Source organism: Mastacembelus armatus, chromosome 1 (assembly GCF_900324485.2).
Source record: "Mastacembelus armatus chromosome 1, fMasArm1.2, whole genome shotgun sequence".
Classification (NCBI taxonomy): Eukaryota; Metazoa; Chordata; class Actinopteri; order Synbranchiformes; family Mastacembelidae; genus Mastacembelus; species Mastacembelus armatus.
Window position 1 is genome coordinate 4,929,592 of NC_046633.1, and position 22,940 is coordinate 4,952,531.

A 22,940-nucleotide genomic window follows, 5' to 3' on the forward strand; every position below is an offset into this window, starting at 1 on the left:
TAAGTAATTGCAGGTTAAAAAAATAAATAAATAATAGGATTTCCACAAAAAGTTTCTTTAAAGTCAAATTGTTCTCTGCTTGTGTAACAACATGAAAACCACCACTTCACATCAAAGTGACATCCCAATGCTGTTAATGTTCAATAGTTTGTGGCTCTTAACTCCTCAGTGTTAACATACTCCATAACAGAGAGAAGAAGAACTCCAGTAAAATAAAAAACAACAATGAAAAAACTGCTTGAGTAGTGACTGTAGCTTTACGGGGAACAACTGTCGGTCTCTCGTGTTCAGCATCATTTGTTGCCACAGGGAAAAGCTTGTCACGTAGCAACGTCATTAACAAAACAACACAGTGCACCAGAATAAGTCTCCTCATTTTGCAAGGTCATCTTGGAGAATGGAGTACAATAACAAATCCAGCCATGCAACTGAAAAACATGCCATGTTATTGGGGCCACAAACAAACACAGGCTGAACCCTGCAGGCTCATCTGTTACGTGGCTGGATCTCAGATCTAAACCTGAAAGCTGCCCAGTCACAGCTCTACAGAGCTTAAAAATAATTAAGATGTCTTCACCAAGAAACAAACAAAATTATATATTTGGCCCTATTGATTTATCAGTGCAGCTCTATTGCATATTTGTTCAGAAACAAAGATGTGTATAAGTACTTATTGATGATGTATTAAATGAGGACAGGAAAACCCAACCAGCCTTCAACCTCATTAACCACGAGGGAAGGAAGTAGTTGAGCTGCTCACCTCTCCCTCGCCGTCTTGGCTGCACTGTAGTTCTTTGTGGGAGTGAAACTGGTTGTGTTTCAGGTCAACACATCAGTAACTGCCACAGTTGACATGGTTTTAGTGATACTCTGACAATCTGATACTCTGTGTAAACACAGAAATACAAGAACATAATAGAAGTTCTCATGAGATAAAGGGTCATGGTGGTAAGAGGAGGGATGATCAGTCAGGGCATTTCCTATTTTTAGAATGTTTTTATAGATAATAATAATAAATAATTACTACCGAACACTTTACAAGTGGCAGTTTTCCTGTCATTTCAACTCTACTGCCTCTAATATACTTTCCTGTGGTAGTAATCTTGGTTAGCAACCTTGTCCACCTGAAACCCAGAGTTTATTACTAATTAATACAGAAAACGTCACAAACAGCCTCATGTTGCCAACAGCAGCCTGAACACTCAGCTGTCCTGTCTTCAGAGCTGGAGCTGGGGCACAGCATCACTCATGTCTAATTCATCACATCTGACCTCACACTGAGTTATCTCCTACTGTGGTGCTAAAAATGCAGCATTTACTGATGTTATCGCTCTTTTACTTTGGTCATGGTTATCTCTGCTGCTATAATAGGAATTACAAAGGGAAACAGCTCCACTGGCTCTAATAGTAAAATAATCGGCATATCAACACATCTACATCTCACTATAAGATATTATCTTGTTTGTTCTATACAAAGAAGAAAAAGTCTCCAGTCACAAAACAGTTTGCTTACTTTTAAACAATATATAACACATTAATGAGACTTACAGGTGCTGAGAGGTGGAGTACAAGTCAAGACAACAGTACAAGAGTACAGACAAAAGAGGAGTATTGATTTTTGTTCATGGAACCCACAGTATTTTCCAAAATGTCAAGCCATTCCCTAAAGACTGAACACACACTGTAGACTAGCTGCAGTTTTCCTGACAGCACTGTAATTGTAGGAAAACAGGTCTTGAACTTTGTGTTACTAATCCTTAGTCTGTGAAGACACCCGCTCTGTTACAGTGATTGATTTGTGGGCTTTCATATCTATTTAGCTATATATCAAATTGAAAAACAGCCTGTGAAAAAGGAACAATGGACATCATTTGTCTCAGTTCATTTACATAGGAGGAAATACACCTGTCAGTAACAGATAGGCCAGTCTTTACGCAGTATACAGAGATGCCCTGAGGGTGAAAAAGCAGTGACAGTGTTTCCAGATTCTACACATCCACCTGCTGTCATGAATAGTCACATATTGTGGGGCTCCATCTAAAAAGTCCACCTGTTGTCGACCCTGAGGCATTCCTGCCACTATCAGTCTTCATTAGTGACAAGAACCACCCCTCCCACTTTCATTAGTCTCCAATGTGTAACGCAATCTAAGTCAATAAAAGTCGTAACATTAACATGAAGAAAGAAACGCTTCGTTGAATGTTATCTCATTCAATGGCCGTTGTCAATTTGTCATCAATAGCACAGATGGGTTTATAGGGCTTTACTACATCACCTAGTTGGCTCAATAGGCCATTATGATGTGCTGGGTCATCATCATTATGCTTACAACAATAAATGTGAAGCAATGACATCTCTAGACACAAAAACACCTTTATTAGGTTAAGGGAAAGATTGTTTTTGGGTGAAATAATAACTGTAGTTAAATATTCTTTAAAATCTCATTCTGCTAAACTGAAAAGGACTTTAACCGGAGATAACTGTCAACAAGTTTCCAGGGAGCCATCAAGTCCAAAACAAACAAAATCCAATCTAACTCACAAATGTGTAATGCTGAAGGTCAAGGTGCCACCACCGGCCATAATAACCTCCTGTTGCTAAACTCCCGCTTAATTTCCTGAGGGTCATTGCAGTCCTGCAGAGCTGAGGTCTTTTCCTCACACTGCTGGGGCAGAGAGGCGCGTTCACAAGGGATTTGGCCAATCCTGCTCCATCATGATTACCACGGGAATGCTCGTTAGCAGAGAGAAGTTCTGCGTAGGTCTCAGTGGGACGTCGCTGTCAGACCTGCTTGTGTTTGATCCCTCTTAGCACCTTGAACTCAGCCTGTCCAAATGTTATTGAAGGGGAAAGTACTGATGGGATTTTTGTGGCAGAGATTTTTTCTCACTTCATAACGTAATCATAACACAGATTCTACAAGATGGGGCTGCACCTAATGGAGTATTTAATTAGTTATGTAATCTATAAAACAGAAAACATAAATTGTACGACATGTCTATCATAATCTTCAAAATGTTTCATCTGACCAGCAGTCCAAAAACCAAATATATTCAATTTCTGAATACATAAAAAAAGATTGGCAACATTATTCCCTCATCTTTTCTTTCTTTGTCTCTTTACAGGTACAGACCTGTATGTTTCCAGTAAAGTCTCACAAAGCTGCTAGCTGGCTGGATCTTGTTAGTCTTGTTAGTGACTGAAAGAGTTACTGCTTATCAGAACTGTTGCTGATGCACTTTCTGTCGATCAAGTGAAGATTTTATCACAAGCTCAAGCAGGAAAGTACCATTTTAAGTTTTGTCATCAAACTGGTCCATCACCACTTGGGTTGTGTTTGTGGGCTTTACTGTCAACCAATGATAATCCAAGCTGAAAGACATGTAAACTCCTTGTCTCCTGTGCTGTCTTTGCTGCTTCACTCCTTCATCACTCCATTACCAGAAATATCAAGGCCTCGTTTATGGCTCCTGAGGGGGATTTTTGGATTTGTAATGGTTTTACAGCTATAAACTAAATGAATTGATTCAAGAATAAATGTAGAAGGGTATTTTCTAGGACTCACCTGACAAAAAGGACATCATGTGCATTTGGGATCTCTTTTCACAGCGCTGGCTTATCTCTCTGATTTCCATGTCTTATTCATAATGGAGAGGACACACAATAGAACTGAGCATATTGTCAGAAACACACACAAAGACAAACATGGACACCCACCCATGTGGGGAACTGCAGGTCATTTATCACCACTGGTTGTATAACACACAAATTAAAACCAGAAAGCCCCAAAAACACACCAGAAAAATGTCTTTAATTAGGAAACACTGTGGATAAGGAACGTATTCTTCTAATCCTGGATTTATCAAATATTTTCGAAGACTGAGCACTTGGTACCTCTAGGTCTGCATTTTCTGGCGAAACATGTTTAAATTATTCATTTCTCTATGAATAAAGTAACATGTCCTGCCATTCAGTGATGCTCATACAGAGCCAACTAACTCACCTGTATAAACCTTAGTAGGATTAGTGAAATATTCATAATGCAGGAAGCAACATGTACTCTCTAGTCTCTGAACAGTTTAATCTGCTGTTAATTGGCTCTTTGCTCTTGCTTAATTGGCTTGTGTGATAATCACCATTGCAGGACAAATGATTTAAAACACACAAGCTTTGATCCCTACTCTCTTGATGAAAAGTGATCAAGATTTGCAATCCAGATGAGCAAATATATAAATGACCCTGTTAGCACTATGTCCACAATCCTTCCAATCCCATCAAGACAGTTACCTTTATTTCCTATAGCTTCCCAGCTTCTTTGCTTATCTTTTAACTATAACTCAAAGCTTGTCTGAGTCCATGATTAAAAACCAGGAGCCCTTAGTTAGGGCCAAGGTCGGATAAAAACTGTGCTGCAGATTACAACAAACTTAACAAAATACTGTTGAATAATGAGTTAGTTTACATCTATGTATTTTTTTGCATGCACAGCCCACCTACCTCCCAAACAAAAAAAGTCATGTGTGATATATTGGCTCTCTACTGAGGAATAATATGGCTCAAACACAGCTCAACAGTTTCTTCATTCTCAAATCTGCAAAATCAGTTTTAAGGAGATTATTACATGACGTCTAGAATGAGGAATGAATTCCCAATGAGGTCAAAGTACAGTACAGGGCACCTCATGCAATGTGAAACTAAACCTGCAGTCCTGACAAACATGGATCTTTCCATTACAGGTTGAGGATGCTCTCTGCCTATTATCATTGTACCAACTCGACATCGGGATTTGCAACTTAGCTGATGTTGAGATCTTTTAGTTGTCTGCTGTGCACTGTCCTCTTCCATTAATAAGTAGAAGAAGAACAACAATAATAATGATAAGAAGAAGAATACAATTAAAATCCTGGTCTTCAGCATTGCAATTAAATCCACTGTCCCAGATGTTCCTCTGCTGTGACTCAGAACTGAACCACACTTCATCAAATGTTACTATAAATAAGCTGCAATCTCCTTCCTTGTCTCTCTGTGTCATTCATTGTGAGAGAACAGCTGCCAGCTGGAATCGACAGTAATGTCTTTTTAATTCATACAGTTTTATAAGCAGCTTCAATATTAGCCTCTCCTCTTCAGTTATCCAGTTTTTCTGTAATTGAATGACAAATATTGGAGGAGTGTCACATTCTCACTGTATTGTTAACCTCAATGTAAGAGACTACTGCTTAGTTTTTTCCTCTAAGTAACTATGAAGATTATTTAAAAACGTTATTAGAAACTTATAAGAAAACTGACAGCAGGTCTGTGGTTACTCTGAGCCACCAGCAAGGCTGAACTTCAGATTTATCAATATACAGTACAGTTTGTAAAGTACCCAACACTTAGCGAGCTATTTGGGACACTTAGAGTTGTGAATAATGATCACATCAAACTATTACAGTACTGTGGTCTGCTGCTTTACTTCCAGTCCTGTTTAATCAGTCATAAAAACTCTTGTACTCTTATCTATAACTGAGTTTATTTTCCTGAAAATAACTGTGTTATCAAATTCAAAAAAGTTAATTACCAGTAACATGGTAATGTGCTACACCCTGCACCACTGTCCAGTGCTGGGGTGTGTTGTAACTGAAGCCTTTGCATGTGCAACATCACTTTCTGATGACAGTACTAGGAAATAATTGATGATACAGGACATATTGGTATTATCGCCTGGAGATTGCCAACAAGCTCAACAAATCATACTGTACCTCACTCAGCTCTAAATCATAGGTCTACTGGTCTACTGTGCCGTGTAATACATACTTTTATGAAACCTAGGAGAACCATTAAAGAAGATCAATTCACACTAAAATAAACTGAGTGCAAAAAAACAACACACACACACAGACACACACACACAAACTGCCTTGTAACTACAGCCCCTTCCCTGTCACAAACACCTGCACTCAGAGAATGGAAGATTTTGTAAAGACCATGTGCAAACAGAGCAGCTCCCACCACAACAGATCCCTCAAGCTTAACGTAAATCTGCTAATAACAGGCTGTGACTCAAATTTTAAAGATTAAAGCTGGTGGTTTGCAGAGCACTCGAGCCTGCTCAGTCAATGACTGTTTAAACAGACTTCAGATGGGTTCAGCTAAGACTAATATGAATAACCATCTCACATGTTAACACAGGTTATGTCACGCCTGACAGCTAACCTATAACTGAGGATGGAAAAAAAAACGTGTTTTCAACATCTCAGGTAATTTTAGTACCCTCAATGCATTAATCAATCCTGAATCAGTGACATTAATCAGTTTTGACATAATGACACATTTGCCTCTGAAGTAATTATATACCAATTATATTCATCATTGTTAGTTGTGTCCTTCCCTAAAAAGGCTCTAGGACAGACTGACATACTGTATATACTGTTGTTTGCATCAATGTGATCTATATGTTGTTCATCACATTTTTTAAAACACCTTTCTGAATGTTTAAACATTGTAAGCGTCATTAAAGGAGGACTCGTTGCAGAAGTGCTGTGTCTGATTGCGTCAGTTTTAGCTGGGTGTTCCTAATAACTGGTTACTGTTTGTGTGTCTCTAACGCTGCTAAATCATTTTTACAGTGTCACTACTCAAACTGATGACCATGCAGAGAATTATCAGCCAAAGAAGCAAAACCCCTCTGTAGTTCTTTTAGCTCAGTATTTAGCTTTTGTGGCTGCAACTTTACTATTATGGCTCAGTTGGTGCTCATCATTTGTGGTCCAAGGAGGCAAATGTTTCTACCAAACAAACTCTGAAACCACTGCACACAACTTTCTTAGCACCAAGCAGGAGAGAGAGACGAAGGTGGAAACTAGCTGGTGAGTATAGTGGAGCAATTAGCAGCCAGTAAGACATTTGTTTCCCTGAGGAGCTGGAGGAGACCAAAACATAGCTAAAACGACTCAGGCTCAGCTGGACACACAGACGCTGCTGCATGTTTACTACCTTACTGCAAATACAACAACATATAATGTAAACTGGAGACCCACTCTAAGAAAGGATATAACAATATAGCAGCTTCAAACTTCAGAGAGAATTTTCGAGAAGTAGCTGCATTACATGTTAAATGACAAAACAAAACTGAATCTCCTAATAAAAAATACTAAGGGATTACAGGGGAGAAAACGTAAACCCAGTGAAACAAAATCCGCTCAGGCAGGTGTTGTCAAGAACAGAGGATGAGAACAGACAGGACAGTTAGTCTGCAAGGCCACGGATCAAAAATAGAGCTTTGTATCTTCTCCTGTTTGTTCTTTTGTTAACAGGTGATCAGTGTCTGGCCTGCAGCAGACCACTGCGGCTGCATCACCTTTGGCTCTGAGTTCCCATTGTTGCTTCAGCAATCTGAGCCTGGTGCCAAGATCGGCTTTAGGCAAATCTTGCTGTGCCTGTTGGCTTCCACCCTCTGCCATTGAATCTTACAGGTTAATCACAGCATTCTGTGCACAATAACACACATACTTTATGATTCAGTAAAAATCTGCTTAACAAGTGGCCTTAAACAAAAGATCCTAAGTGATAGTGCACGTAACAAAGGTGACAAATAAAGCAGGTGTTGTGGTCACCATAGAGACTATGACAGGGAATGCAAACATGTTTACATGGCAGTGGGAAAAAGTGTTTACCCAAGGGCAGATATTCACATCTGATCTTATTAGAATATAGTTTAATACCAGTCAAACACTACTTACAGGCAGTGCATGCATTCAGATCATATTACAGACTCTGGCTTGGCCCTGCAGCAATGTACATAAATCCCCAAAACAACATTTAGAAGTCATCATGCTTGGAGGGAATACTGTGCTGTTATTATTATTAGAATAAGTGGCATTTTTAGTCATTTGAAATTTCTTTGCCACATCTTTTTCTAAAGTTTTTAATTTGACCTTGTCCTTATTAGTTCATTTATAGCTACGAGACTTGGTAAGAGGGGTGGGTATTTTAATTTAATTTCCTTCCTATTTTCTGCCTTCTTTTGTTATCTTTTTTATTTTTTCAACCATCCTTCATTGCAGACTAAAATTGAGTTTACAAGACAAGGACAGATTTTTAGGCAATAAAGAACATGAGTTGACCCACGTTGCCAACAACTATTCAGCCCCTGCTTGCTCCCACACAAATAAATCAAGCCCCCCAGTATCTTCCTCCTCGAGATGACGTCAGAGAATTGAGTTTTCCATGTAATCCTCGGCCTCCACAGCAACCGGGGGCGACACCTCCCTCCCCCCTGACCTGACCTGAGAAGAAACTCTTTTTTCCACAGGGGTATTGTTCCCAACACTTGAATGGATTGCCCTCTAATTCATCTCAGCATGGATAATAGTGTACAAAAGCCAAGGAAGCCGGGATCTTAGGTGCTGAACAAAACCAACACGGGTAGAGTTATAAAGCCATACATGCTGAAGGAAAAGCACTGGGAAAGTAACCACTGCATCACTAAAGCACTGCTTCTCATAATGACTTTAGCCTAAAATAAAAATGTCCATCAAATATATATAGGGCTGCATTGAACCTCAGTGTTTTTGTGGTAGCAACCTAAATGAATTCATTGCACCAAGAGTCTAAAAGTTTAGCTAGTATTGAAAATGTGGTCAAACGTGTAGTCGTTTTAAATTTGAAAACTTCGGCTACTTTTCAATAAAACAAGGATTTTGTAGAATATACTGTACTGAATATGGGGAAAGTACTTGTTTGTCATTTAATGCTAAAACATGTAGGAGTAAGAGTCATGCAAGAAGGTAAAGTCCCAACTCCCTGAATCTGAAAGGCTTCATTCATTTACAACAGCAGTCAGTTTGAAATATAAGGCAGGTCAGTGTGGCTCCATGAAACAAAACACTTTGCTGCAACACAAAATAAACATTACTCTACCACATAACTACTAAACCTCCAAAATGTAGTTTCAGTGTGTAAACATTTGACTTTAAACATGCTGTTATTGTTGTCACATGAAAACCGTTTAGCCACTATATGACTAGTGCTAATATCTAGAAGTAAAATAATTAATATCTATTTTCTACCCTATGGGATAAAAGGCTTTGTTGAATATGTGACTCAATGCATACAGCCAACCTCTAACAAGAAACCTTGACAATACTGAGAACGAGCTAATGTCACTGTGTTTACATTGCCATCATGCAGTAAAGTAACAGATCCAGGCCTCAAACTACACTAAAACCTTCCTAATGATGTCATTTTGGACCTGGCTGCACTGCAGGACGCCTTCCCTTGTCACCTTACATGCTCAAAGAGGAAAGCAGCAAATACTCGACGCTTTGTTTAAAGGCAGGTTAAGGAGACAGACTCCGCTCAGGTCGCGATGACTTTTCGCAGCAGAGTTACAGCAGGTCGTTACATATCGCACATCCACGCACTGCATGACGCGGCGGTGCCGTCCTGCTTGACTTACCGGAGAGATGACAGGGCTCGTCGGGGCACGTAATCCGCTCCGACGCCGTTGGAGTTAGTGACAGATACTTTTCCGAGGAGGAAATCTGCTTTATGCTTCAGGCTGTCAGCCGGTCAGGTGAGCTGCAGCACAGACACACACCACCACCACCAGCACCAGCAGCAGCAGCAGCAGGATGGGCAGCAGACTGTAGCGGTGTTATGAGCTTCCTGATTGGGCCAGGTGGAACAGGCGCGTTCCCGTGTCTGCGTCCGCGCGTCACAGATAGCTTGTGACCACTGGTGCAACCACAAGGCTCAGGTGAGTTAATGCATGTAGGTACAATTACTCATGTTTGAGCACGACTGGACAGTAACTACATCACATTATTGGAATTTGATGCAGTCTGCGTCAGTATTTTCATTTTATACAACTAACACTTCACCTCCACGACTGTGCAGAGAGAAGTGTGCAGAGCTGCAACAGATGGTCAACCAATCGATTACAAAAAAATTAGCTCAATCACCTGGTTGTTCTGGTCGTTTTAAAGCAAAAATGCCAAACATTAGGATCAGCCTGGAAAATATCGTTATATATAGAAAAGTAGTTCAAATCTATAACAGCAAAATGCTACATGCACTTTATTGCACAATCCTTGTATATTACTGTCTCAGAAATAAATGCACAATAGTGTAAATTACATGAATATTTTTATGCATTACTTAACTTCTTCCAAAGTGCAGTAAAGGGAACCAAACCTAAATCTAATCAGTACTGGCTGCTCTCCCCTTTGCCTTTAAACCAGCAGCAGTTCTCTTTGGTTTGACCTGCACAGTCTCTCCTGGTACTTTGCAGCACCTTGGAGAAGCTGCTGGTTCTTCTGTAGATCCAGGCTGTCCCAGTGTTTCTGTCTCTTCATGTGATCCCAGACTGATTCCACACTGCTGAGATCAGGGCTCTGTGGGGTCAGACCATCTACTGCAGGACTCCTGGTTCTTGCCTCTGAAAATAGTTCTTCATGGACCATCACCAAGATCAACATCCCTAAGGCTTTTCTAGGGATTACACTGATACTATTAAATATATACCTGTGGCTGTGGTGGGTTTGTGACCATCAAAACAAAGGGGAGTCAAGGCACCTGAACTTGAGTAAACAAAAGTCCTTCAGTCAGTTACAGCAATTTGAATCTATATGTCAACATAACAAAAATTGCTCACCAATGAAAGTGCTGTCTATATTGTAAAGAACAAGTTAAAAACATAATAGGACAGAACTGGTTTACTTAAAAATCCAATCGTAAATTCATGTCACTAGCTTGTCCTACTGCATCAGTGATATGGTCTTTATCTTTTTTTTGCTGTAGCCCTCAGTTTACTATAAGCCAAATGTGTTGATGGTTTTATATGGCGATTTAATTTTCAGTAAGCTGCTATTACACATACTACCTAAAAAAGTTGAGACATTTAAAGCAAAGAAATTTTATTTTCCCAAAGAGGTTACACAGCATTCAGAATTCTTTTAACCCAACATTTGTTAATATTTCATCATTACAAAAAGTAAAGATCCACTAGTACATACTAGTACTAGCATATCAACAGAAGAAAGAAAATAGCCAAATGGTTGCGTTGGTCAAAGAGTGAATACTCAAGGTAAAATAGAGAAAGTTACAAATATATATCCATCTATTTCAGGAAAACAACAGATCATTGTACAAGATTCACTGCTATAGTGAGCCATAGGAAAAGTACAAATCAACAAGTGAGGACGTGACAACTGGTTACCAGCATACAGAAGTCCCCTTTGAAAAATACACTTTTATATAGCCCAATGAAGTAAATTAGCATTAGCAGCTCTGATAAAGGTTGCTGGTCTTTCAAATTTAAAAAAGACAAACATTTATCAAGTTAATTTTATTTTGGTTTACACCTTACATATCATACACTTCTTACAAATTTTTGTAGTTAGTCTCAAATACATAAATGTGCATATGTGCAATATGGATAAATATCTTTGAGAACAGCATGTCTTCAAATAGATTTAGACTGAAGTTAATGGAGTATTTTTTGTTGTGTGGAGTGTTCAGATGTACAGTTCTACACGCTTTAACTCCAGTGTGTCTGTTTTGGTCCATTCTCTTTCTTCAAGAGTGGGTCCAGAAGACTGGTAGTGCGAGTGCATGTTTTCAATAGCTAGGCTGGATTTCATAACACAAGAGGGAAACAACAAATTCAAGAAATCAAGGCACATTTAGTCACATAAGGCTGGTCCTTCATTTTTATGGAATTTAAGAGAATCAGCACTTCAACCCTTTTCAGTCATGCCACAGATTTCTACAAAACAGCAAAATGCTTAAAAAAAAAAAAACAGGCCAATTAAAACGTAGCATCATGTCAACGTAGCATCACAACAGGTGGGAATTGTGTAGCCATTAATATGACTTTTAAATATTTAAAATGAATAGCTCCACATTTAGGGAAACACTCATGGGTTTTTGTGCTGACAGTTATGAGAAGACACTACTTTTCTATCAATTTAATAAAAAGCTGCAGCCAGAAGCTGGTTAGCTTAGCATAGCATAAAGACTGGAAGCAGGGGGAAACTGTTAGCCTGGCTTTGTCTTAAGGTACATAACTGCCCTTTTTAATGTTTAGAGGAGAATTAGACAGAGCCAGGCCAGATGTTTTCCAGTTTTTTCCATTTTCCAGTCTTTATGCTAAGCTAAGCTAACTGGCTAGTGACTAGAGCCTTATACTCAATGAGCATGTAAGAGTGGCATTGATCTTTTCATCTTACTTTCACCAAGAAAGCAAAATGCCAAACTTTAATCTGAGGTTGCTGGTAAAAGTGACCAATTAGCACTGGCAGGACACATCAACCTAAATGCCATCTTGCCTCATTTTCACCACAGGTGTCAAGTCAAATCATGGAAGAATTTATGTTGAAAACCTAGTTAACCGATTAGACCTTTGTAAATAATACATCCGCATCTCATTCAATTAAGAGTAATGGAAATGTGAATGGCAGTCATTTTGGCTCCATAACTGCCTTTTCAGAGCCAATATGTCAACTCTGCTGGAACACAACATTCATACGCTGCTATATAGAAGGCCATTACAGTTTCCACGTGTACCCCTTTCTGTGTATTATGTAAAGATTTACAATTCTGAGAATTTTAAAGGCAGTGACAGTAGAGTTTGAATTGAATTTGACATTTCCTGAAATGAACTAAAAGAAGTGATTAGTGCTCTTCCAGCCAAGATGGACTGTCCCCACCTGGCATTTTCAACTTGATGTGGAACTGCTTGAGTGTCTGTTCCAGCTGCTGTTGATTTCCAGCATAGTATGCAGCAATGGCATTGTGGAACAGGATGAGCTGGTTATGCAATACCTTCACCTGTTTGGGAGCAGGAAGAGGGGTCAAGAGATCATGAGCAGACTTTAAATATTTTGGCAGTATACAGAGCAGAACTAGCCTCTAGCAGACCTTGTTCTCTTCCAGGAACTTCAGCTTGACAGAGACATCGTTTCGCATCCGCTCGTACTTCTCACGGTGAATCTGGAACTGCTGCTGGGACTGCTCGATCTTCGGCATGGTGGTGGCATCACGTGGCCCCAGATTCAACTCCTCCAAATCGGTGCGGTATGCATCATACTCAACCCTAGGGAAGTGCCATTATTAACATGCTATCAGAGCTATAATATGTGTGTAGGGTGCACAAGATAAAAGGTCAATCGCATAGTAGAGGGTCTCTGTTGGATGTACAGTACAATACTAGGATAAGAAGATATTTTTAGACTGCTTTAATGAATATTTATTAATTTTATTTTCATTAGTTTTACATTTTATTGACTTTAATCAAACAAAGGTCAAACAAACACATATTTGTATACATTACCTGGCTATTTCATACTGTTTGATATTAATCATCGTGTCTTCGATTGTTTTTTCCACTAGTGTAGTCACACTAGAGATGAAGAAGTTGATGGCACCCAATAGTGTGTCTCCATTTTTGGATAAAAGCTTTTGGGTCTCAGCGTTGTAACCAAACTCCTCCTGAGAAACACAATTAAGCACATGCAGGTTTAATCTGTGAGGAGACCAATATTGCCTACATATACGTTTACTTTTTCAAAGTAAACGTATAAGTTAAGACGATAAAAGGACAAATAAAACAACTATTCTATAGTATGGGATACAGATCATTTATTTTTGACATAATCTTGCAGTATATTTATTCACTCGAAGATAAAATAAAATGCACTTGGTTTCCCAAACATGGAGCAATGTCTGCATATATCAATCCTGCAACACAATTAGACTCATAGCAAGAGAAAGAGAAGCTAAACCTTAATTATGCATTAAGCAATTACCTTCCTAGTTTTAATATGTGCTCCTTCACCTGTTGCTTCTTTAAATTAAAAAATAATCAAAAATAGGGAGTAACCCGTAATCGAAGGGATCAGTATAGTCTTTAAAATACCATCAGCAGGTGGCGCAAAAGCATATACATATTTTGCATCATTTTTAGACTCATTGCTGTGACAGCAAGTTACAGATGGTGAGACTGTTTTCTGTAGCTGAGCAATCTAATTGATTTCATTTAGATTGAAATCTAAATCTAAATGAATTTAAATGAAATTTAGATTTAAATGAAATTTAGATTTACAATAAATTTGTAAATTTATTGTAAATTTACAATATGTATACACATATATGGACTCACGTGGAGTTCTGGTGACTTGAGGCTAAGGTCTGCGAAAGCATCGCCCAGCTGCCTCTGCGTCTGCATTATCTGGGACAGCTGACTGGCCAGCGTCTGAGCCAGCTTAATCACATTCTGGTACTTTCTCTTGTTGTCACGTAGGACATCGATTTGAGCTTCCAGCTCCAGGTCCACAGTCCTTGAGCCCCGACCCAGCTTCTCTGACAGGATCTGCCTGGTACACTGCAGTGGACAGGAAGCTTATTAACAGCACACACCGATAAGAGGCTAACAGCATTTTAAAATAAAGTGGGTAACTGTAGGGAGCTTTTATTTAAACCAAGAGAGAAAGAGGAGATGGTGAAAAGACAAAATCCAAACAAAGAGTTGAGCCAAACTACAAAGTCTAAAGCACAAAAAGTTTCTGTTGCTGTCAGGTTGAGGTATAGTTCACTTTTGTGCCAATATCCTCATTAACGCAAAGACAAAAAAGTGAGGCAAGGCCCAGAGATTTGGGAAAGGAGGGACATAAAAATAAATCAAGGACAGAGAGGATTACTTTATATGTGTTGATGCTCCACTTTCTCACTAGGTCCAGTTTTTCCATGGCTGGGTTCTTTAAATCATCAGAAAGGACCACCGCTCCACTTTTTGGCTGTGCGCCTGGACAATTAAAAGTCATTCATTTGGTAAATGATTAAATTATTGGATTCACAAGCTAGAAAGCTGTGGTGAAAATTAGGAAGGTACATTGTGTTATAACAATCAAACAGTGTAATTAGATAGTCACTGAAAATTCAACATAAACCAAATGCTGAATTTAAGGCATTAGAGACTGCTTGATTACATCTCTAACTATTCTAAACAAAATAAAAATACAATTAGCCATCATCGCCACTTTTAAAATGCTAACAGTCACAGTAAACATGAAGGGAAGTGAGTCATTGTGTTTTGGGTACAGAGAGGAATTACTGAAAGCTATGGAGCCCCAGAAAAGATCCAATGTACTCATGGGTTATCAGACAAGTCAGAAACATAGCAGACTGCATCAATATTATACCAGTTTTTTCAGTAAAGACTTACTTTGTTTTAATAATAAATAGCTTTTGATTTTTTGGTACCACCTGATTGCAGGTTAAAATGATTTCATTTTCTTTTAACAGTCCATTTTAATAATTTAACAACATTATTTATTCACATATTTTGTTTTGCCTGACCTGACAATACATTTTGTCAGTTCTGGAGCTCCATAGAGAGAGAGAAGGAGACTATAAGTGGCAAGGACAATGGTTTCAAGCAGGAAAACCCACTGAGATTAAATGTGAAAGCAGTTTTCCCTCCAAGCCAAGCAGATGCTTTAGGCATCAAGAGGTTGCATCAGATCTAGAAGTCTTGAGGTCTAGATCATAGGAAAATGACATTTAGTGTATGTGATTATCATTAGCCACTGCAGAGCAGAAAACTACTTTACTTAGCACATACTTATATAAGACAAAGTCTGGAGATACACAAAATAAGAAAAAAAGGTATGATTCTGAATGGAGCACAGCCTGTGGGAACAAAGAGAGGGTAAGAAACTGTTGAAAACCACAAAAGGTACAGTAGATTGCGGTTAATTCAGTGTGCAAATTAGTATCGCCTTGTTCATGCATCCATCACTTCTGGTACCTTTGTCAGCCTGACTATCGCTGGAAGAGCGTGCCAGGCGACTAGCAACAGCCGAGCTGGGAGCTACAGGTGCCACAGGAGATGTGGGCAGGCTTGCTGATCCTGGGAGATATTCAGAGTTACGATTCATTAGCATGCCAGCCTTCCGCCTACAATGGTGTACAGGGGAATTTCTCAGTGATGTTGATTTCCTATGTGTGTGTTACAAATGAAAGTGGCTCTCACCATGTTGCAGAATTAATGTTTTAATGAACAAACGGATATATACACTTAGACGCTGACTTCTGAGAGATGGCCTTTTGAACGTGGCAGACAGTGTGACGTATCGCTGTAATGGACAGCAGCGGTTCATGCGTCATCTAAGTGTATATAACTATGAAGAACAAAGGCCTACCTCCACCAGTGTAAATAACATGGAAAATAACCATGGCAGCATTGTGGTAAATAGGCTATGGCAGCTCGCTCCCTGAGGAGATTTTTATTTGCATGTGTAACAAGTGCATGATGATGAAAAGGAAAGGAGGGTTACAACCTGGAGATCAGAGGAAACTCATTAAATTCAATTGGATGTCCACCTTTACAAATTCAAATGTCTGCCTTTCAAATTTCAGAGATTAAAAACCAAAAGTGGAACACTGGAAATACACTGAGAGGAAGAGTGCTTGTAAACACAGAATGCTGAAAAGCAATCAAATAATCTAACAAGCTGACAAGACTGGGTAAGTGTGTGACAAACTGCTGCGTCACAAAACTCTGTGAGAGTGAGGTAAGAGTACTCAAAATACAGAGAACACAAGGAAAAGTGGTAGATGAAATGTTTACCTTTATATGGTCCAGATTCAATGATGCCCTCCGTTGTTGAAGCAAAGTTGCTGGAAGGGACACAGGACTCTGCAAGTTGTAGGTCCCCGGGGCCACTGGGGTAAGAGTTCTATGAAAAATATGTGAATATGGTATGAAACATGAAATAGCAAACTGAATATTATTGAGTTTTGTCAAAATAAAAAGGAGCAATGAATCTCCATATGCAGTAGAAAGCTAGACTAGTTTTGTGACATTTTATAGACAAAACATTTTATGGAAGAAAACATTGGACCAATTAATCAATAATGAAAATAGTTGCTAATTACAGCTCTACCATTGTGCATACATTGCATGAGTTCTGCATTTTTGTTTGCACTGTTTATTTTCCTCCAGCAGCAAAATTTATGTTAATATTGAATCAATGGATTTAAAGATAATATACTTGATAACCAATGAGATGCACAGACATCATAACAAGGATAGTAATGTTGATAGATATAGTCTTTCAAACAGAGGAGTTTGAGGACCTTTGGTTTTGTTTAGGACACCAGTAGACATGATACAGTTTTCGTAGGTGCTGTTCTGAAAGGTCTCTAAACAAGCCCTTACCCTCTGGAACACTGTCTCAGGGTTCTGATCCAGGTCTCCATTGCTTGTGACTGGGATCTCAGCGGCTGAGCTTCTATGGGACTCCTCAGCCATGGTGCTTTCCTGTAGAGAGGAAGGTAAAATGAAACAGGTTATGGTTTAAAGCTGCACCTGAGAACTTCAAAGAAAAAAGATCACCATTAAAGGAGGACTCAGGGCCGAGTAGTGAACACAATAGTTCTGGACTGCCACCTTGTGGACACTGACTTAGGGGAAATTGCCCGAGTTAGGATCTAATACTGATGATTGTAGTTCAGTGGAATTATACTAATGACATGAGAGCATGTTAATGATCTGCACAGCTAATTTCTAAACTGACCTTTACAGGTCAGGCCTGGTTTAATGCAATTAACATCAGCTTAATAACCCAACATTACAATACCTGAAACACACAGGAATTCTACAAACAGTTCCTTGCATTAATTTGTGGGAGTCACTTATGTTGCACCACTACAGCACCAGGATATGAAGTTCTTGTGCAACACCTGACATTAAGTTCCCCTATTTTACAACACTGTTTAATTACTAAATACGGCAGGATGGAACATGTTAGGAAGAGCACTTTGCCATTCTCACCCTTCACACATATAAATTTCTGCTTTCATGGAGTAAGGGCACACACATCATTTTATGTGAGTCATGATTTTGCACATGAGCAAAAGTAACCAGTTACCTCCAACATCTCCTTGGCAGGTAAAACACAGGTTTGTCAATGACACGATCATGTCAGTGTTTCCTGGCAAATACACGGCTTTATGTTTTACAGCTACATCAATTATTTCAGACCACATTAAAACCTCTGTGTCATACTTCACTCGTTATGTGGTCTGACTTGGAAAATCTTATGCTGCAGGAGCATGCATGGATCAACATTCTCCTTGACCATGAACATAATCAACAGTCATGTGGAAAGACTTGTTATAATGTTTATGAAAAGCTATAAGTCATAGCCCTCTTAATCATGGCCGTGGATTGAAATGAGACATTGGCTTGCTTAGCTACACATCAACATGTTGGCCTGTAGCACACCACAGGGTGGAGACAAGTTTGTGGCCACCAGTTTTATTTAGACTATAATAAACTGGCTGCCCATTATTGCAGGTTGACGATACAGTTATGCTCTTTTTAGTACATTGATCCCATAATAACAGTAGAAGTAGGGCACTTACCTAAACGCCATAAAGCTCTGCACGTGAACGTTGCAAGGTCTAACAATGTATAGCTGACTAATGCTGATTAATAATACACATGGCAAAGGGTTATTTTTAAGCCATCCATAAATCTGCATCTTTGAACAAGATTCAATTAACTACCCTTCTTATCCAATGTCTAAATGATGCAAAAAACTGCCAAACAATCAGGTAACAAGAGCTGGGTCAAATCTAAAATGACTGATTTCACTGTGTAAGCAAAGGGAGACACAACTGCTTGCAGTACTAGGTAAAAAGTCAGATTCTACTACAGACATTTAATAAATAAAATAATGTCATTACACTTAAAACTGGGTAGATACACATATATACCAGAGAGCATTTTAAATCCCTAAAGTGATAAAGAAATGTAGACAGTCCATATATTAGAAAACATACAGTAAAAAGGACATAAATCACTAGCATGATGCTGTATTTATAACCTGAGAGAATCTTCAGAACAAATTCAGCTACTGTCTTACTTAAATTACAGTAAACATGTGTTTCATCTGATACTGTATGTGAGTTTTAGGGTTAACACTGGTCTTAGAGAAGAAGGCTGGAAGGTGCTGTAGGGAGTGTTGGGATATATGCCTCCCTGAGAGTCACAACATCTTTCTTTAAAAGCCAAAATCTGTAACCAAAGATTTCACACACACACACACACACCAAAACAACATAAATAAATATTAATAAAGTAGAAAATTATTTCATGTTAGCATGTATGTCAAAGACTTTACTTTGAGTGCTGCATCATGTGACAGACACATAAATACTTAAAAGCCATATGATACCCACATGCAGGCAGCAGAGAGAAGCACTGCAAGGCTCATCTAACAATCTACTGCAGATAAGACGGACTCCTGCCTCTTAGTCCTCTCCAACCCCAAGTTGAAACAGACCACCTGGCAGATACACATCTCTGATTACATGCATTTTAAAAAAACGTGTGTAACGTGAAGTATGTTGATCCATGCTGTTTTAATTTTATCAGTTTCTGTGCAGCTGTACCACAACTAGTCTTCTTACATAGAAAAATATAAAGCACATAATCAGAGCTGAAATGATCCCACCCACCATCTGCAAACATTCTGCAGTAAAGTTTTCCAACATTGTCAGACCAATGGAGCTGATATAGTAGTTAAGTGGCTGTGAATTAATTAGGCACATGAGCAGGTAAAGTATGGTGCGTCATGGCCTTTTCCTACAATTTAGTATCCAGGATACAAGATAACCCGACAGAGCAGTGAGGGATGGATAACAACAATGAGCTACCTGTCAAATTAGCTGCATCAGCCAAGGAGGAAAGAATCACGTCTTTCCCCTCAAACTACAGAAGAACGTGACACAGCCAAGTTGCACAATGCCGGGCTCAAGCTGCAAGAAGGACTGAAATTTTACTTTTAAAGTGAGACCACAAAATTGTGGATCACAACTGTGCTGCATTTGTTACTAAATGTAGAGGGCTTACATTTCTACATACTGTATATATTTTAAATTCTTACAATCAATATAAAAAATAAATTAAAAAAAAAACAAAAACCTGGCACTAAGCCCAACACACTGAGTAAACAGCCTGATGAGTCACATTCCAGCAACAAATGTGGGACTGAGAAAATGCAGTCAGGAGTCCAAATCTGTCTCACTTTCCCAGCAATGTAAGCAAGACCTCTATGTACACCCAACTTATAAACAGCGAACCATTGAGGTATCATTTACACATCATGTACACTTTCAATTACATGGTCTTTGACAAGCAAAAGTTCTGGCAACAATGGTTTGATAAGACCGCAGGAATCAAAACAATTCTAACAAACAAATCATGTCTCAATGTGTCAATCATGTCATTTGGATAACAATAAACAGCAATGATAAAACATAGTGAGATAAACCAGCATTAAGACAAATCAAAAAAAAATTTAGCGAAGCCTTGATTATCCCCAAACACATAAGATGCATCAGACAGCAGCACACTCGTAGTCAGCGAGAAAGCAGCAATTTCACCAAGCGTATCACCTACACCAACTATTTTAACAAAACCTCCAGCAAAGCAGAATTAAAGCTACATCAGAGCTACAAACACAAAAGAAAGTTACTTTACAGCTATAAGACAGGTTCATGTTGTTTATTATAACATTATTCACAACATAATTCGATTTAATAAATTTAAATTATGTAAGAAAGAGACCCAACACCGCAGCAAGTCAAAGAGGCAGCCAGCAACATTAACAGGACCATAATAAGGAAGTGCTAGAAGAGGTCGAGTGACCAAAGTGACAGTAAACATCACCTTTGCTTCAGTGTGAGAATCTCCACTGTCCTCTGGTGTTTCAGCTGTTTCAACATGATGATTTGTCTCGTGTCCCCCACTGTCTACACTGCCTGACATGTGTGCAGCATCGTCATCACTGCACATCACCTTGCCCTCACTACGGAAACCCTCACCCTCCTTCTGAACATCCTTGTCACTGTTTTCTGCATTTTCATCTGAACTGTCAATATCAATATCATACAGCACCTCATCGCTTACATTGCCTCCCCCACTGTTTTCTACACTCTCCTGTTTCACATCCTCACACAAATGCTCTTCTACATTGTCAGCTTCCTCAGAATCCAGCTGAGGGTCCTCGGCTGAGGTCTTCCCCGATTCAGCCTCAAGACTAACTTCAGACATACCTGAAAACAGACAGACAGGAATTTTATGAATAGGTCCTACCTAATTAGCTGACAGCCAGGTCTCAGCTCGTGCATGTATGTGAATGCATTATTACATTCAAGTGACAGGGATGAGCACCTGTTTTTCTGAAAGATAAAATTTCTGTTCAACAACATAACTGCTCATCCTAAAAGGCTTTTCTAAGCATCTCAATGAAAAATTGATTCGACAGCTGCTTAACAAAAAGGTTTTTCTGTGCTGGTACTTATAACGGACAGAACTAACTAACATTAAAAGGGCATTAATATATAAAAATATATATTATTGAAAGTAAGTGTAATATAGACTAATAACACTAATTTAAACATTTCTGACATGGCACATACTTCCAAGGCTGTGTGCCTTATACATCTGCACAGTACTTTATACACAGACACAAGTAATGTCTGTTTGTACTTACATCCATACAAATAAAAACAGAAAGACATTTCATCTTGGTTTAGTTTCCATATCAAACTAATCATATTTGCTTGGATTAGTTCAGAAAAACAGATGCTCAGCTCTGCAACTCCAATATAATGACAATACATCATAGGCCCATAATGTGGTTATACTAAGTCATGCATCTGTAAAACAGTAAAGTGATGGAGACTCAAATTGATACAACAAAACATAAAGAAGCTCCTGTAGGAATCACCCAGAAATCACATATCAGTTATTCTGTTTGGGAGAGGAACACATGGTTTGTGAAGCATACCCTGACTTGATTCAGTATATAATGTTTTATTATCTGATGGTCTAAAGTCTCAAATCAGTAAGATATACAAAGACAGGGGAAGATCAGTTGTCACCTCAGTAATTCTTGCCTTGGATATAGAGATACAGTTGAGTTGCATTTGTGAAGTTATTATAAACCAGATCGACTTTGGCACTTGTGCACTTCATAGTAAAACATTACAGCCGTTATCAAAATGTTTCCTCTTTTTCTCTGTAACATCACGGGAAGGTAAATTACCTGTTGCAGCACAATCACGTGACTAACGTAGGCGTCCAAAAGTGCTAAAAATACGCTGCAGTGGCAGGCACGTACGGTGAAAATGTCGAAAAGCGTGCTTAGCATTAAGAGGGAAGAATGAGTTACGTTTGAAAAGCAAACATTCAACAAACCTTCTGTAGCTTTACCTCCAGTCAGTTAGCATAAAGCTGCCCACTCATTTCAGTGAGTGTTAGCTAACGTTAACGTAGCTGTAACGATAACTTAATAACACTCCGCTAAAAACACCCTATGTGAATAGTTAACATCATCTTGCTATTTCGCTACATATGCAACTCAACGCCATAACAGAATGATGACCCAAACTTTAGCTGCCATTACCTGTCTGCGGCCGTGGCTAACTATTTAGCTGTGAACTGTTAGCCCTTGCAGTAACGCTAACTTCCCGTCCTCGACGTCCTGTCGCACTCGGCGTTATCTCGAATGCCAGTCCGACTTTGGTTATTGCAAACGCTGCACAGGTATACTATGAGTTTATCATAGGTTGTGCTTGAATCTCCTCAAACGGGTTCAACTTGCTGTTTGAATCCCGGAAAGACTACTCCACTCTGCGGGCCCGTAGCTGTCATTAAAAGTAGTCCACGTTATCTGTGGCGTGCGATCTCCCCCTGCTGTTCAAATATACTGTTTGCAGTTTGAATCCAGTGTCTAACATACGGTGGGATCGTTTTTATAACCCCGTTAATATATTTAGACTACTTTGACATAAAGTATGAAAATAAGCGGACTGTAAGCGGCTGGTCGAAACCTTTATCGTTAATGTATGTTAGCTAACCTGACAACTTTCTCATTCTAGCT

The 22,940-nt window shown here is 39.0% G+C and overlaps 1 protein-coding gene across 4 annotated transcripts; it reads right to left on the reverse strand.

Moving 5' to 3' along the window:
* Positions 1 to 11,494: 11,494 nt before the first annotated feature.
* On the reverse strand, positions 11,495 to 22,743 carry arfip1 (ADP-ribosylation factor interacting protein 1 (arfaptin 1)). Of its 4 annotated transcripts, XM_026303039.2 has the most exons (10): positions 22,464 to 22,743; positions 20,723 to 21,108; positions 17,204 to 17,305; positions 16,613 to 16,721; positions 15,791 to 15,892; positions 14,682 to 14,785; positions 14,144 to 14,365; positions 13,316 to 13,473; positions 12,904 to 13,078; positions 11,495 to 12,813 (listed from the first exon to the last, which is right to left on the reverse strand). In XM_026303039.2, the coding sequence occupies exons 2-10, from the start codon at positions 21,104 to 21,106 to the stop codon at positions 12,658 to 12,660; spliced, it is 1,512 nt and encodes a 503-aa protein (XP_026158824.1). In that variant the 5' UTR covers positions 21,107 to 21,108; positions 22,464 to 22,743; the 3' UTR covers positions 11,495 to 12,657. The 4 variants fall into 4 exon arrangements, with proteins under 4 accessions (XP_026158824.1, XP_026158826.1, XP_026158825.1 ...); XM_026303041.2 differs by lacking the exon at positions 20,723 to 21,108 and having other exon boundaries at positions 22,464 to 22,742; XM_026303040.2 differs by lacking the exon at positions 15,791 to 15,892 and having other exon boundaries at positions 22,464 to 22,742.
* Between the last annotated feature and the right edge of the window lie 197 nt (positions 22,744 to 22,940).